The 17,401-nt window shown below is 40.6% G+C and overlaps 2 protein-coding genes across 2 annotated transcripts; both read right to left on the bottom strand.

Moving 5' to 3' along the window:
- Nucleotides 1–114: 114 nt before the first annotated feature.
- On the bottom strand, nucleotides 115–4,553 carry pithd1 (PITH (C-terminal proteasome-interacting domain of thioredoxin-like) domain containing 1). The gene is made up of 6 exons (XM_026299441.1): nucleotides 4,228–4,553; nucleotides 3,494–3,537; nucleotides 3,076–3,153; nucleotides 2,744–2,848; nucleotides 1,479–1,587; nucleotides 115–494 (listed from the first exon to the last, which is right to left on the bottom strand). Exons 1-6 carry the CDS (start codon nucleotides 4,417–4,419, stop codon nucleotides 393–395), a joined length of 630 nt encoding a protein of 209 aa, XP_026155226.1. The 5' UTR covers nucleotides 4,420–4,553; the 3' UTR covers nucleotides 115–392.
- A 1,193-nt stretch (nucleotides 4,554–5,746) lies between these two features.
- Nucleotides 5,747–16,637, bottom strand: eloa (elongin A). Its single transcript, XM_026300556.2, has 12 exons — nucleotides 16,485–16,637; nucleotides 13,802–13,858; nucleotides 13,233–13,345; nucleotides 11,249–11,853; nucleotides 10,273–10,610; nucleotides 9,730–9,841; nucleotides 8,940–9,092; nucleotides 8,470–8,567; nucleotides 8,128–8,308; nucleotides 7,786–7,918; nucleotides 7,439–7,608; nucleotides 5,747–7,338 (listed from the first exon to the last, which is right to left on the bottom strand). The coding sequence occupies exons 1-12, from the start codon at nucleotides 16,593–16,595 to the stop codon at nucleotides 7,277–7,279; spliced, it is 2,133 nt and encodes a 710-aa protein (XP_026156341.1). The 5' UTR covers nucleotides 16,596–16,637; the 3' UTR covers nucleotides 5,747–7,276.
- Nucleotides 16,638–17,401: the final 764 nt, after the last annotated feature.

Here is a 17,401-nt window from a genome sequence, read left to right as displayed (position 1 = left end):
GTTTCATTTCGAGTCTTTGCTGGTTTATTTAAAAGTAGCCATCACTTTATTGGCGTGGGAGAGAGCTTGATATGAACCAAAGTACACAGGTTAAACAGATAACAGTAGACTTTGTCAAATGATTCATGCATTTATTATTAAGCTTTATGCCCACATTATGCCTTCATTCTTTATTGTCATAGAAAACATAGCATCAGCTTAGCACTTCCACACACATCTGAATCCCTCAGATTTCAGTGCTCAGTCCTGGTTGAGCTCGACCAACCTGCCAGTACGCAGCGTTCAACTCATCTTTGACTTTTTGATGCATGTCAGTGACGATCAGCGGATGCCACTAAAACTTCTCCTCAACCTCCTCATCTTACTTCTTCCAAGTCTCCAAATCTTTCATTTCAGGAAATGAAGTTGGTTTGCGGGATGATGCTCTCCACTTTGTGATCGGCAGGGTTTGCTGCTGCCTCATAGTTACAGATTGTCACTTCGTGTCTGTGAGCCTTAAAAGGATAAAGGGAAACAGAGGTTGACCTCCAACAAACATTCATACATAAAGTGGGTCAGGTTCAAATAGACGAAGTACACAGAGAAAAAAACAACAGTAGTCCAGCACTCAAAACTGATTGGGAACCACCAAGAGCAACCGTACACCCAAACCCTCCAACCAGACCTGGACTGATGTGAAGCAAATCAAATAAAACTGTCTGAAAAGCCCAGACATCAAGCATCAAGGTCAGAATCAAAGACCTAAAATGTACCAGAAAATACGGTACAATCACCCTCACCCTACTGCCTGGCAATGTGACGCTGCAATTCTGAGCTGCAGGATAAAGCAGCATGATACAAATTACTATTTAAAACAATGGTAAATGTTATTTTTTGATGGAGTTGCAGTAAACATGAAGAGTGTTTGGTGTTAATTTAACAAAAAGAGACCTTGTGAAGATTCCTCACCACAACTGACAGACCTACAGAAACAGAAGTGAAACTGAGCAGCACTAGAAGGACACCAAAATATTTTGGGAAAGAATCTGATGCCCTCAGGATAAAAATTAGGCTAAATAATATCTTCTTTCATTGTAGTTATCATCTGACACACAGCAAAACCAACCATAACACAGCTCAAAAAAATGTTTTTCAAATTCGATTCCTGAAAACTTGGGATTTAGGACTAAACTCTGACATTAATATCCAAATATTAATGAAAGCATCTGCATGAAGGAATAGTGCCTGTTTATGTCTAAAAGCCATGGTTCTATTGAATGGTCAATTTTGGAGGCTGCAGTTCACAATGCTGCGGTTGAACTGTATTGTATATGTAAGTGTCTCTAATATCCAGTGCACTCTAATTATATAATCTACAACATTTTTTTAAAAAGTATAGATCTGAAAACAAACCAGACAGGATGCAGCAACCAGGGCCCCAAAAGGTAGATGTACTCTATATAATATGGATAAAAACATGGGTTGAAGCTCAGACTGACCTCTGTGTATTCTCCCCGTAGACCAATGTAGTAGATCCTGGTGCTCTCTGCACCAAAGTTCTTTGAGATGTGGATGGAGAGGTGCTGAACATTGGAAAAACGAGCAATCCTAAAAAATCACAACGCAAAGAAGAACCACTTCAATTTGAGACTGAGACTGGGGAACGCAAACATCATCAGTTTGGGTAACATGACTGTGGAAATATAACAGCAGCGCACACACATGCATTACTTCAGAAAGTATTCAGTATTTTAGCACATTTAATTCTGTTCTGTTTTAAATGAAAAAAACTGCTATACTCTTTCTCTAACACATAATGAGAAAGGGAAAAATGTCTTTAGAAATGTTTGCAAAGTTTTTACTAAAATTTGTTATTTACAAAAGTTATTCAGGCCACAATAGAAGTCCCGTTAGCTGCAGTTAAAGTATCGGGGTTCCTGTTGATTCCCCGATCTCCTCCCTGACCCAGGCCCTTCTTGTCTGGCCACTCAGTTTGTCCGACTACAGGAAGTCGAGTCCTGGTGCTTTCAGATTTTTCAATTTCATAATTTTTTAAGGCCGTTGTGAAATTGTTTTATATCCCATCCCTGATCTATATCTCACCATAGAATTTTAATCCCAGGGGTCTAAAGAGTTCTATGCTGAACTGTGGGACCCAGTTAAGTTCTAGACATGTCTCAATGAGGATGAAAGCAAACCTGAAGCCCCCAATCAAATTTGAGTTTCACAGAAAAGGCTCTGATACTTGTGTAAACAAGAGATTTCAGTTTTTTGGTTCTTTTTTCCAGAAACATGTTTCCACTTTGTCATTATGAGTTGTTGTTGAGACCAACAGAAAGAGAAACAGAGGATTGTTTTGCTTCTTTCATCAGGATTTCACAGCTCATGTAACACAGAAAATGATCATGATGCCTGATACACTGAAGCCACATTACATTACCTGCTCCCCATCTCTTGTGTGGACAAATCTAAACCATCCAAAAATGACTTTGGAGGATTTCCCAGTAAACTGATGAAAATGTTTTGCAGCAGAAAAACTCTGCAACATTTCTGCTATAAAAATTAGGATTAAGTAAGATGGTGTATTAAACATGATTAGTCTCGGCTGATTGGTGACTGTGTGTCTTCAAAAACCCTCTTCATGTGGGTACAGGCAACACAGAGCTAGTTGCAGCTTTCACAGTCATTTAGCTTTATGACAACCAGGACAAATCTGTGAATTACACTGAGACGAAAATACAAGTGTCAGTGTTTGTGCTCTCACTTTGTTGGATACTCCAGCTCAGCTGTAGGGTCTCTGCTGAGTCTGAAAGCTTGCTCAGGTTCTCTGCCGGTGTCGTCAAATGACATCTGAGGGATGTTTTTGTACCTAGGATTAAAAAATATATATATTTTAAATCATGCTTATGTTTTTTAATGAATAAACTGATGAGGGTTAGTGTAGTGATCGCAATTTACTGGACATAAAATCAAAGGTCTATATTATAATGTAATTTATTAAAACAAAGACTTTGTGTTATCCCAGGCGTCAGGTTGTTTAAGACGCTGACCATCCCCTCATTCAAATCCTGCTGAGTTCATCCTGCAAACACTCACAGTCGTATCTCGGCTGGATGAGATTCGTCGTCTTCTCCAGAGATGATGATGCCTTTCAGCTTCACGCTGCCTGTAAAACTGAAACAGATTAAATATAGTTCCTTCATTCACAGAGAGGAAATGGACCAAAACTGGACGCTGTGACGGTGAAAGGTGAGAAGGCAGAAGGTGTTATGAGAAATGAACAGTGAAAGCCAAACATGACGTTAGAACCAGAATCAGCACTTTATTAATATTATACAGTTTATACTTAAACATATTATAATAATAAACTAATGGTACTAAAGCTGCAATGTGTGTTGCCATCTACAGATAAACTGGATACAAAATACTATACAATACAATACACAGTATATTCAGTGCTAATGCTGGGGAAAAGGTTAAATTCAGGCTCATAATTTGTGATTAAAGAACTTACGGGATGTTGAACAGCAGCTCTTCGTCTGCATCACTCTCGACAAACTAAGAGAGAAAAAAAAGTGAATCAGCACTGACATTATCAGACTGGGATACTGGTTTGGCAAGTTCTGCAGTTATAAAATGCTTTTTTTAATTTTTTTATTTACATGATTGAAATAAACAGTAGATATGTATATCCACTTAAAGTCACACTCAACTAAAAATACATGTATCATGTTTGTGTGTTTGTGTGTATCAGTTTGACTCCGATTTATGACACATGGTGCTGCAAATGGGACCTACGGCATTTAACTTTACTTTTTAATTTCCTCCATGAGCTGGGCTTTAGTCATGAAGGAATAAAGCTTGGAAACCACACAATCGTACACTGATCATACAACAAGTAGCCCATGTATAAGAACCAGGCCGTCAAATCATCTTTGGATGTCCAATTACAAAACAAATTGCAGAAAAATCGATAGATCTGGCAACACCAGGCCAGGATTCATAACCTTATTCAAACTGCAGCCTCATGTGATTTGGCACCACCAATGTTATTAATAAAGTTTTTCAATCTGCGCAGTTCTCCGTGCGGCCAGCGGGACTCCTGAGAAACAGGAGCGCCACAGACCTGCACCTTACCCGGGCACACATCCAGCCAGCTCCCGCAGCAGTTCTGGCTTTGTGTGGTTTGGTCCACAGCGGCCACGGGCAGGAAAACTGCCCGGGGGAGTGGCTCTGTGTGGCCGTTACCTTCTCCCGGTCGTTCCGCTGGTCCCACGGTTTGAACACCAGCTTTCCGTCCCCGTCCCTGCTCTCGTTCAGGCACTGCAGCTTCTCCACGTCGATCCGCCGGTACAGTCCGTATTCCAGGCCCCTCTCCGCGGGCTCGTGTTCGCCCTCGCATGAGCAGCCGTGAGGGTGACCGTGACCGTGGCCGGACATCGTGGAGCTCAAGACGCTGGTTCCCGGTTTGGATCTCTGGGAGACGTGAAGCTGGAAACCACCGCTGTTCTGGTAGTTTCCACAAAGTAAAAGGAAAACTGCAAGTTTCACTTGGCGGCGTGAAGCGAACTGACGAATGTTTTCCGGTTAGAGGTTTTCAAAATAAAACGGTAGAATTGGTGTCTACACATTTTAAAGAGGGTGAATGTACTTATTTTCCTGTGACTCAATTAGTAAACACAAGGAAATATGATTAGCTCAATTCTATTTTAGATTAAGACAAGGATTTTTAAATAAAGTCTCATTATATGTTATTGAAAACTTTGGATCTCTGCAGCTACGAGCCATTAAATGATTAAAGGTTTGTATGTAGGCTATCATTTAACTGAGCATTAAGGGATTTTAATTCAAAGGTAGTAATCAGCCAAAAATTACGGGGGCGATGGTCTCAAAATATAACCTAAAAATATCCTCATACTAACCAACAATATCAGATGTAAAGGGTATTTGGCCCTGTAAATGTAATGCAAACAAATCTGGTAACTTTTACAAGCTTTATCTGGAGTGTTCAGCTGCATCCCATTAAATGTAAGGTTGTTGTTTTTTTTTTAAGGGAATATGCAAGTGCAAATACAAAAGAATCTGGAGTAGCCTTTCTTTATGTTAAGGTAAATGAAAATATATTTTATTTTGAAAGAGAGGGGAGTACTCTTCTGTGGGTTAGGGTTAACTTTACTACATGAAGAGCAAAACACAAACACGTGATCTGCCCCTTGATTGGCTCTCATTTCTTACCAGAAAATATCAAAACTGTCGCAAACTTTTTTATAACCACCATGCGTAGACAGTCTACATATACACACGAACGTATGCGTTTACAGCAAAAGTGGAGGTTATGATTCATGGTATGCAAACGTGGTCTAATTAAACATGAGCGGTTTCACTGATAAGAGTACCATAGTCTTTTTTTAGGGCAATGCACAATGTCATATCATTAATGTTGAGTTAAACAGCTAAAAAAAAGATGGATTATTAAGATAAATGACACTAACCTTAAAAGGACAAAACCCCGCATGGTGTTAAATGATAATATATGTCACATTATTATGCGATTTAAGAAAAATGAAATGTTATGTAAACAATGAACTAACACCACTTTATTGAGACCTAAGGGACAGGTGGATGATCAAAAGACCATTTACATTCTCTACTAACTGTTTTTCCAATTTACTTATGTTCAACAGGAAAACAAAGTATTTTGTATTGTTTGACAAATCGTTACAAAATTTAATTCGCACCACACAAGAAGATTTGCACACAGACATTCTTTAAGGGCAAAAGTCAATTTTAATAAAAATGACCATATAACATTTATTAAAATCTAATAAAATTACAATTTTTCACCTACTTCGTTTTGGGCCCATGTTACAGGGAGCAAGGTCCCGGGGTTTAAAATAAATACATCTCATCATCATTGCTGTAGACTCTAGCTGCAGACACCTTATCAGCCTCCTTCACTCATTGTTCTTAAGTCTCTTCAGCCCTCACTCAAATTAGTTGTCACAGTGAAGCAGATATAAAGAGGGAAGCACACATTCAACAGCAGAAAAACATGATCTGAAGCCAGAGGAGGGTTAAAATAAGTCAATGTGTGTTTGTGTATGTGTGTGTAGTTCATATATATCATTTTGTGTCCTGCACATTGAAAAATGCAACAGGCAAAACATTAAATACACATTTGTGTAGGGTTTTTAAAAAAAAGCTTTGACCAGCCAGCTGATATCTCAGGTGGAGTCTTAATGTTGCAGCAGACATACACCATGCACTGAATTAAAAGATAAAACAAGAGCGTGTAAAGGTTTTCCAAGTGTAGTGCATCATTTGATTGTAAAGGAAAATGAAATGACGATTCCTGAAATGAAGAGAACAACTTCTAGTTTTATCCTATGAAGAAAAAGCTGCTGAGATCGATGAGAAGATAAATACCACAGTCATCTCGCTTCAGTAAATCTGAAGCTACAACCAGCAGCTGGTTAGCTTCACTTAGCACAAACAGGGAAACATTGTGCTGGACTCTGTTCAGAGTTAATTATCCTCCTAAAGCATCTCTACACTCAATAATTAACACTTTATGTATTGCTTGTTGAAAAAAAAAAAAACAAAAACATAATTTAGTACATTACAAGGGGTCATGAGCAGCTGTTACACCATGTCCATAGTAAAGTGTGACCACAGGGGGTCAGGGGGTGAATGAAGGTCACGATTACTGACAAGTCATTTGGAAAACATCAGACTGCTGTTTTTACACATGGTTTATGTGATTGCTGGTAGATGAATTTTGTCACTTTTGGACAGTCATGCTAGCTGTTTCCACTTGTTTCCAGTCATTAGGCTGAGCTAAGCTAGCCAGCTGCTGGATCCAGCTAGAAAATGTATTTACTGTACAGATGAAACAGAGGTATCAATCTTCACATCTAACTTGGTGAATGCGTGAATGCGTGTAAATACCTAAATGTTGAACTGTTCCTTTAAAATGTCCCTTTGAAAAACAAGAAACCTGACAGACTTGTTTCCTTTGTATCCTGCAAAAAGTTGGTGACTTAATTTTCTTAACACAGATGTCACACCCTTTCACTGTCATTAATGAATAAATACTGATTTAAAGACCCCAAAACAGATGCCAAAAAACAGATTTTTCTACCAATACTGTGAAGTTCATGGGATATAGTTTGTAAAGTAAAGTTGATGGTATTTGTGTCTATATGTGTGGGTGCAGAGGTCGAGGGATATCCAGTAAAATGTAGGTAAACTTAAAAACACAGCTGGAATCAATAAAATACATTCAATTTCTTTCACACTATCGACGGGAGAATCTGTTCTTGAATGCTTTGATAGTTTTGGCCATCATGGGGGCGATTTCTGCAAGAAACGATGGTTTATTACATTAAAAGAAACTCAAACATACTTCTGAGACTACTTACTATCCTAAAAACTGTCTCACGACTGTGAACAGACTTACTTTTAACTTGTGGCTTGTCCCGGGCAACGTGTCCTGCTGCTGCTGCTGCTGCTGCTGCTGCTGCTCCTCCACTCGGTGCTGAGGACCGGGACGAGGTGGAAGGAGGATTGTGTTGGGAGGAAGAGGAGCGACTGGATTCACCAGAATAGTCTGGGGTAGTTGGTCTTATTCTGAAAGACACAGGAAGAGGGGAAAGATGTCAGAGTCTGGTAAATTGTAAAATCTATTTCAGTTGTTTTACTTCAATGTTTAACTGTTTCCATTACCTGGTATTCTTGATTATTTTTTCACTTAACTAATTTACTGCTCAGTGCACAGAGCTAGGAAATCCTGCATTTAATACTGACTTAATGGGAGTTGCAGCTGAGGTGGAGGCAGCTGGGGAAGAACCGCTGGTGGTGCCGAACTTTTCCTGTCGGCGGCGAACGTCACGTGGAGGCTTGGCGACGGAATTGACATACGCCATCTTAACCTGCCGCCCTGTCAGGAAAAACAACACACTTAAACACTAACACCTGAAGAGCATAATAAACATTTAACATAAAAATCCAATGTCCAGTATCCTTCTTGACACTTTCTGACAGAGTATTGACTCAACCTGAAAGTAGAGATGCACTGATAATCCCTGGATTATTGAAATTCACAGCCTCGGTGACTTTCAGGATCCAAAACTTCAAACCGTCTCCTACCTTTGGGTTTGTTGGCGTGTGCTGAGGTGATGTTTTGGGTGAGCAGCCTCAGTCGCTCCTCCCGCTCATCGTGTAGCCTCAGATACATTTCCCTCCATGACTCGTACTCCTGAGGAGACTCACGCTTGAAGTCTCGATGACAGTGACGCATCCACAGATCATCAGAGTCCTCTGTAAAACACTGAAAGAAGACGACAGCAGGAACAGTTTTTACAAGTCAGTGTAAAGGAAATAACCAAACCTGAATAGCCCATAATAATATTATCCCCCATAATTATTTAGTTGCAGTGGTTAAGGTTAAGGGGTGGGTAATGCATTACTGAATGTGAGTGCTCAAGTCACCTGGTTGCTCTGCTCGATGCGGTACAGCTGCTCAGGAGTACAGCGCTCCAGCACCGGCTCCAGGATATCAAACGGCACCCCTCCCACCTCAGCAATGGCTGTAAGAGCACAGACACGCCAGTCACGCCTGCGCAGGAGCTTTATCCAGTGAATTAACAGATTCTCCGTTTATCTTTTTTCCTTTGTGGTGCAGAGAAGCATAACAACCTAAATGCATGCAGACTACAGTAATACCGAGACCCACTGTTCATTATTGCTGCTGAACAATCTTTTATTTCTCTGAACATTAAATTCCTCCGGTGATATAAAAGGAACATAATGAATAAATGACAGTATTTACTTTATAGTGTACAAGCTTGTGAAAACATGTCTAAGCGTTCAAGCGCCCCCTGCTGGGAAACTTGTAACCTCTGTTTAGGTTTGCTGCTCCTAATGTGAACAGCGAGCAAAATGCATGGGGCTCCACTCACAGTCAATGTTGTTCTGCAGCACACGGATGCACTGCTCATACAGAGTCATCATCTTGGGCAAGTAAGCGGTCTTCGACCCTGAGTAGACCACCATCTTGGAGTTGAACCGCTTCCCCGTGAAGCCGGCGTCCTCCTCATCGTTGTAGGCAGGAACTGATAGCAAAATAAGGAAAGGAGGGAAGGTCATGACAGCTTGACACAGAGGAGGACTGGGGTGAAAAGTTATGCTGACATTTAAGAAGAGTGACTGAATAGGATTTGGACAAAAATTCCTTGATTGTACATGTTAAACCTACAGTCTGGTATTTGACACTTATGTTAAGAGAGTGTGCCATCGGGCTGAAGAGGTGTACAGCTGCAGACAAAGAAAAGCTAAAAATTATAACAGCAATGAAAATGAAATGAGAACAGGAACTGATAAGCCTTAAATAAATATGTATTCACTATCGGATCACACCAATGTCACAGTCACACTGATGTTTGTGCATGGCTGGAGAGTTGTCTCTAAGAAAAGTGTGAGGTCTTATCAGTGGTTCAGGTATGAAACATTTGTCTCTCTACTATTTTTGTCTTTTTATTAATTATTTGTGGATCAACAAAATGATGAAGTAGTTGACTCCCATTCTTAAAGAAGAAAGGATGAGTAAAAAAAAAAAAAAAGAGAATAGAATTTTGTTCATAAATCCGTGGCAATACGTCAGAAACAATTTGTGCACATACTGAAGTGACTGGTTATGGTGACTTCAATCAAAATCACCAACTGAGTTTTCATTTTAGGGTGAGGTGTCACCTTTCCGTCTCTGTGGGGACAGCGGCGTGACGTCGATGGAGGGCAGAGGTCTGTAATTGGGCTGAATTGCAGGCAGAGGGATGTCAGGAAGAATCGGAACGGCCTCAACCACCTGCACACAACACAAACACATCGACAAGCTGTTTCTGCAAACATCTTATCAAACTAAAGATTTTATGCAATAACGGAAACTGGGAAAAACAGTCAAGGAGCATGCTACTGTTGCTAGGAGACACACGGTTCTACAAAATAAAAGCAGAGGTTTAGTTCCCGTTGAGAATCTCAAGGCTAAGTGAAATCCTTTAAGGGCCCAGATTTAATCAGATTTTCAATCTCAATTTCAATCTTAAAGGTAGATCTGCAGCAATTAATTAGTTGACTAACAAAAAGAAATCATTAATGACTTGTTTAAACGCTACTTCCTCTCTGTTAAATACTGATCTATGTCTACCGTAGAAAGTCCTACAGAATAATGTGAGAAACTATCTTCTGACTAATTGTTTTGTTCAGTTGGCACAACCCAAATTCTGCGTTTGTTCTTACCCGCATGCGTTTTTCTGGTGCTGCTGCAGCAGCTGACGACCTGGAGCTTGAATGTGACCTCTTGGTGCTCTGAGTACCATTGGCCTTACTAACTTTAGAGGAAGAGGAGGAAGAGGAGGTCGCAGGCGGCGGATGCGTGCGTGTGTGATGGGAAGATGACGTTGAAGAGGAAGACTGAGACGGCCGACTGTGAGACGATGACGATGATTGTGGCTTCTTCTTCTTCTTGACAGACGTTGGGGCGTCGTATGTGAGGAAGGACTCAAAGGACATGGTGGGAGCTTCGTACTCGTCTTCTTCCTCTTTGGAAGAAGATTCCTTTGGTGCACGTGGTCGCCCTGGAAACATGGATGTAAACAGAAAAGTCACATGATGCTGAATTATGGGAGGTCTGAATTCTAGCTTCTATTAGTACTCACTGAACTGAACATTGTAATCAACACATTTTTCTGCTTAATGGACTACTGCAGCTGTTTCAGCTTTATTTCACACAGATGCCATTTGTGATGTTGATATGGATGAAGAAAAACCTTTGAATATAACGTGTCAAATACTCTAAGGAAAAAAGCAATCGCTGTGTTTGGAGTTTCTAAACTTTGCTTTGTCATTTCCTGTTGGCAGTTATCAAACACTGAAGCTACAGTGTTTCCATCAGCAGCCACAGGATGCATTTCGCCACATTTTGTGATCCGGACTGATAAAACAGAAGCACCTTTTCTGGTGCACAGAGCTGCACAACTCACATCTCACAACAACATGTCCGTACTTTTGGTTTCTACACCATTCCACCACATAATATTCTGAATTGTCTTGTGCATTATTTCATTTATATTTCCCCAAATGAAGCCAGATTTATGTCTATCTAACTCTAACTCATGAGTTTGGACTGACTGGCATCCTGCTACTTATTAACAAGTGATGTTGCATTAAACCTACAAACCTCAGTTGAAGTAGATAAAGAGAGAAAGACACTCACCATCATCTCCTCCTTTCTTCTTCTCCTCCCTCTTGCTCTGGTGTGTGCTGGACTTCTTGCTATGTTTGACAGGTTTCTCTACTGGACTCTGCTGCCTGTCTCTGTCTGCACTATGTTTCTTGCCTTCACTGCCCTCTCTTCCTCCTCCTCGATCGCTACTCGTCTGCGTGTGGCGTTGCTGTCGTTCCTCGTCCCTGTGTCGGTCTCCGTGGTGGTGGTGGTGGTTCCTGCTGGGCTCCTTGCTTGGTTTTGTGTGACGGACTTCTTTGCGTGGAGGAGGAGGAGGAGGACTAGGCTCAGGCTCAGGCTCAGGCTCAGGCTCAGGCTCAGGTTCAGGCTCAGGCTCAGGCTCAGGGCTCTCATACTCGTCTGACTGGTAGCCTCGCTGCGGGGGGTTGTACTGCTTATGCTGAGGAGGCGAGGGTGAGTAGTTTGTGTGGTAACCTCTCTCCTCCTCGTCCTCCTCCTCATCCTCCTCCTCCACATAGGAGGGCTCTTCCTCAGGGGAAGGCTCCCTGGCGTGTCTATGCCCTACTCCACCTCTGGCCTCTGGGCCCCGAGCGTGTGTTTGTGACCGAGAGGCTTCTTTGGCGTGGCTGTTGGCTCTAAGGTAGAATGACAGATAAAACTTAAAAGATATTAAAAAAAAAAAAAACACTGGTTATACATTTTTCCATTGGTTAAGACATTTTACTTCCACTCCACTACTGTTACTGTCCTGGTGTTGGTCGTGTACTGCACATTCCTGTCCTGACTTCAGATTGTTCATTATTTAAATAAGAGTAAATGAATTATACTAATTCTACTGCCAGGCTACAGCATATTTATTTAATGACCAGTTACTATAATCATCTTTTCATATCTATTCTGTATTATTATATACAAGTTTTCATTGAAGCTACGCTGTGTAATGTTTACACTCACACTCCATCAACTGGAAATACTTAAACAAACACCAGTGACCGAAGGTTAGTTTACTAAACTACATACACCAACTCAACTTGGATTCATTTTCCATTCATCCATTTTCTATACCCACTTAGTCCTAACCAGGGTCCCAGGGATCTGCTGGAGCCTATCCCAGCTCTCTTTGGGTGAAAGGCAGGGGTCCACCCTGGACAGGTCACCAGTCCATCACAGGGCCACATATAGACAAACAACCTCACACACTCACACTCACTCCTATGGGCAGTTTAGAGTCACCAATCAACCTGACATACATGTTTTTGGACTGTGGGAGGAAACCAGAGTACCTGGAGAAAACCCACACAAGCACAGGGAGAACATGTAAACTCCACACAGAAAGGCCCCTGATGGGTTTCAAACCAGGAACCTTCTTGATGTGAGGCAACAGTGCTAACCAGTCATCCACCATGCTGCCCCTGGATTCATTTTTTTCCCTGTTAAACTCCATGTGCTACAGTACCAGCCTGGGGTCAGACCTGAATCACCACCAGCACTCAGCTCACAACAGTGACCACACCTAGCACTGATGTCACAGGGTCCTGGAGTACACCTGAGGACTATGACAGCATGATCAGAAGTTAAATATCCGGAGATAAGCAAATCGGAGATTTTCACTGGAGGTTTTAAGTCTTTGGATGCTTCTCATAAGTGTCTCGTGTACAAAAAGAAAGCTTCTTTTCTCCAGCGTTCCCACGTCAGCAGCAGCACCCTATTAAACATGTGGAGCAGTATGAGACTAGACAGGAGATACAAGTGCAAATGAATGAAATGTGTTATTCAATATAAATGTTGCATGTTCAGGGTCAACCAGCCTGGTGCCAGGGTCATTTGTCTTTAACAGCTCGGACACATTTATGTAATAAATGTTGATGGGTCACAAGTTGAGACTGGCCTGTTTTAAGGATCACAAAGCTAAATTAAAACTATGATCATTGCACATATGGTGGACACACACGGGCACTAAAGCATGAACCATTCGCTACTGTTTGCATGTTGAGGCAGAGGTATGCAGACGTACCTGTCTGCAGACTGAGGAACCAGTTTCTTCCACTTGGCTACCAGGCTTTTTGCCATCTCTCCAGCAACTTCATGTTTCCTAAACGAGTTCACGGTTTTCCCCACTCCAGTTTCCTACGGAGAACAACATGACATGAGTGCATGGACACTGACCATAGTCACTAATCCTTTTAGTTCAACAGCACCAGGGAATGTTTTCATATGCACAACAGTTTCAGCCTACAAGTCTTACTGTAGGAAAGGAGGTCTGTCTCTGTAAATTTACTTCTATATTTGGTTATCATGTGATTGGCAGCTTGAGCAGAGTTATTGCTCTGAGACATGTTCAGGCTTTGCTGATAATTGCCACAAATATCACCCTGTGAGAAAGCAAACCCTGTGTGAGCAAAGCATTGCTCACAAAGCCCCACCTCACTCCCACAGTTTAAACCTGCTCAGAACCCAAGCTGGTGATCTGCTCTGTTCGACTCCGAGATCCAGCATTACTTTTCTCTGTTTTGTTCTTTTTATTTGCACATATTTTAGCCTTGAAACCAGGAAGATGTGCTTAATGAATCAACAAATCCTCACCACCAGTATATCCACAGTCATAGGAACTTCGCCCAGTCTTCGGAGAGCCTTTAGTAACTGGAAAAACAAGAAGACACTTAAGGATATAATCATGTACAAGAAGAGCAAAGAAACTAATATACCTCTGAAGCCTGATCGCATGAAGGGGTCTCATTAAGCGGCAGATTGTTTTTGATTTGATTGGTTGATATAAAACACCAGAAAACTGTGACACACACACAGTAACATAATATATTCCCAGAAATCCATACAATGAGTTCAACTTGCTGTCTGGATTTGACCAATTATCAAAAAACAACTTTAAATTAGGCGTACAACAACATAAATCCAGAAAAGGTGGCACAATAATAACAATACCTACACCTACACCTCTGCAGCAACTCACTACACCTTTCAGGAGGATCCTTTGCCCCACAGCCATGAAATTTTTTTAACAGTAACTGATTATATGTAACTGACGGCTATATGTTATTGACCAGGTGCCTTTTTTGCCTTGTTTATCTGTTTATTGTAAATAGTGTCACTTTGTGTATATGTAAATATGAGAGCTGCTGGACAATCTGATTTAACAAAAAAAAAAGTATCCATCATCATCATCATCATCATCATCACCACCATCATCATCATCATCATCATGGTGGAGAAGCTGGAACCATCAAATATTTAGGTTTTTCTTCCAAAATTGACATAAACTATTAATTTAATTGACAATTCTATTTTTTTTGATTGACTTGAGCTCTACTTTACTATAAGCAAAGTGAAGCGAGCAGGGCCACTTTATTCACAGGTTTCAGATTCAGACCCTGTTCAAATCTTCTTTTCTTATAAAACCCTCTCCTCTAGAGCTTTAATACCTGGGCACTGATGTGACTGGGCAGCTCTTCTGACCTTCATAATGAACATGGGCCTCACTTATATTAAGCTTGCAGTCATTAATGCCTGATTCTTTGGAAATTGCAGCGTTTTGAGTCGTGAGTCATGGACACTGGATGGTGTCGTGGCCTAACGGAACAGGGATGTAGCAAAGACAAAAAAAAAAAAAAAAAAAAAATTACTGTGGTCTGATTTGACTATTTTGTCCTAAAATATTCCCTGTGAAAACCAGGATCTGGATTCTATTTAGTAAATCCTTCACACATAGTATGACGGCTTTGTTTTGACAGATCAGCTGCATTTAGGGACAAATAGTAAACAAAAGGAAGGTCGGACTCCGTCGGTAGCACCGGCTTTAACTGACCCTCATTTTAAGACCAGACCCAGCACAGAGATAAACATTTATGGTAAACATTTAACTGGAGCCAGTTTAACATTAGAGGCCTGGAGTCGCTGTTATTGTCATTAACGTGACTCTCAGCACCGATTAACGTAACTTAGCTAAACGGCTAACGGCTACTCTGTAGTTTCGCTATAAGACAAATTATGTTGAGGTTAATGCGATAATTCATTTAATTTGGTTAGTAATAACTGACAGACTACACACTAACATTTATATTCCTGTCGACAGGTGTTAGTAACGTTATCGGTTCAGATCAATACGTTATAACAATCGATTACACCTTAATTATCGTGACGTCTCACGTGGTGCTTTCAGGGACTGTCGGAAATGCTAAAACTGTAATGCGAACAAATGTTTTGACATGGATCTCTCCAAAGTATTAAAGAACTGATTTTTTTTTCTGTTTCATGGAAGAACAAACTAAGAGATGCATATCTGCTGATTTCTTTGGGCTAATGTTCATTTTCAATACATTTCCCTCCCGTGAAAAAGATACTGAAATAAAAATGCAAATTATGAAGATTGAGTCAATGTGATGTGATGCCTGTGGCAAAGACCAGTTGTGCTTTCAGGGCATAGCAGGGCATAGTATTGGTTTGTCTTTTAGAGCATTTTAAATAATTTGTACTGTTTTATGTGACAGGCAGATTGATGCTGTGTGAATTCAGGAACACAAAAGAAAGAGTTCAGATTTCTTTCTATGTGATACTTAGAAAGCTATTACAGGCATGTAATCATTGTTGACATTTAGATTACTGATTAATGATTGATGATTTAATTAATCTGGCAACACATTGAAAGTAATTTATTAAAGACCTTTTATTAACAGTGTAGCTCTGAATAAGAGCTAGAGTGATTAGAAACTACAAAGTTAATTAAGTTGAGTCGATTGTGCTTGTCAACTCTTATGATTTGAATAGATTTGCGTTTTGAATTGAAAACCAAATTTTCAAAAGCAATTTATAGGCCAATACATTGTCCTGAACAGTGATGTTATAGAGGTTTTTTTCCAACATTATGCAAAACGATTAACCAAGAAAATAATCAGCAGATGAATTGATGATAGGCTTTATAAAAATAGTTATTAGCTGCAGCCCTTATTGTTGTAGTAGTAGTTACTTTTTACAACTGAATCACTCCATTTATAAATACCACCATGAAAAGCAAAACTATAGTTTCAGCCTTATCTTATGTCACATTTTCTACGAATAGTCAGCTTCATACTCCATAACGACAAACAATGGAGACGTCGGAGCACGACCACGGCCTTTAAACGCAGCATTTAAAAAACCGTTGCGACTTTCGGAGAAGTGTCGCGTGTCGGGCTTCACAGACAAACCGCCGCATTTCGGGAGACGGTCGGTGCTGAACACCGACTCTGTCCGCCTCCACCTATTCGCTCGTTACCTTTCGAGGCTCCGGATTCTCCTGGAGCCGTGACTGAAGTCTTTCCACTGTTTCCAGCAGCTGCTCCGCCATGTTTACTGCTGGTACCCTGTCGCCCGGAAACGACTTCATCCTGACCGAACAGGAACAAAACGGAGAGGTTCCGCCGCGTTAATCTCCGCTCAAATGAAAAATATGGCGTTTAAAAAATGAAACAAATTATCTGGTAATAACGAGCTTTAAAGATAACATTATAAGGAGCTGTGGGAGAAAAAAGATGGTTTGTAAATCAGGGGGCAGACAACGATACACGGAACTACGTCACAACACAGCTGACGTTGCACGCAGGGTCACCTTTTATTGTGACGTCAGTGAAAACGCCAAATTTAGCATAATTGACCTATTTATATATACACGATAAGATAAGATAAACTTTATTCATCCCTGTGGGGAAATTCAAGATATATACTACTACTACCACCACCACTACTACTACTACTACTACTACTAATAATAAGAAGAAGAAGAAGAAGAAAAAGAAGAATAATATAAATACAAGCATCTATAAAATTAACAAATGTAATTTGCATTAGTTCTGAATCACTGGATTTTTTTCGACAAGTAGAATTTCACATCATATCTCCAGTATGTATATATAGTGTGTGTAAGGTAATACTAGCATTTAGTATCATATAGTTATATAAGGTAGCTATAGTGACCTGTGTTCATTCTTTAACAGTAAACCTCGATTAAACAGCATTTTGGAAATATATTCCTGTTGGCTGTGGGATGATGTGAATGAGTGACATTAATCAGATCAGGACTGCAACCAGACCTAAAACCTGAAACCCAAAGGCCATGACAGGGTAAGGCAGGGTTGGGGGGAGAAGAGAGCTGGCTTCTTATGGGATATTTTTGGATCGGAGGGCGAATGGGGG

Source organism: Mastacembelus armatus, chromosome 11 (genome assembly GCF_900324485.2).
Source record: "Mastacembelus armatus chromosome 11, fMasArm1.2, whole genome shotgun sequence".
In the NCBI taxonomy this organism is placed as follows: Eukaryota; Metazoa; Chordata; class Actinopteri; order Synbranchiformes; family Mastacembelidae; genus Mastacembelus; species Mastacembelus armatus.
This window is presented reverse-complemented; position numbering and strand designations above follow the sequence as displayed.

Excerpts from the sequence above, each read along its gene's own strand:
- pithd1 (XM_026299441.1), bottom strand. The coding sequence starts at position 4,419 with ATGTCCGGCCACGGTCACGGTCACCCTCACGGCTGCTCATGCGAGGGC. Across the intron at positions 3,538-4,227 it reads AGCGGAACGACCGGGAGAAG|TTTGTCGAGAGTGATGCAGA; the intron begins GTAACGGCCACA and ends TTTCTCTCTTAG. Across the intron at positions 1,588-2,743 it reads GAGCTGGAGTATCCAACAAA|GATTGCTCGTTTTTCCAATG; the intron begins GTGAGAGCACAA and ends GTGATTTTTTAG.
- eloa (XM_026300556.2), bottom strand. The coding sequence starts at position 16,595 with ATGAAGTCGTTTCCGGGCGACAGGGTACCAGCAGTAAACATGGCGGAG. Across the intron at positions 9,842-10,272 it reads CACCAGAAAAACGCATGCGG|GTGGTTGAGGCCGTTCCGAT; the intron begins GTAAGAACAAAC and ends TGTTGTGTGCAG. Across the intron at positions 8,568-8,939 it reads GCTGCAGAACAACATTGACT|CCATTGCTGAGGTGGGAGGG; the intron begins GTGAGTGGAGCC and ends GTGCTCTTACAG.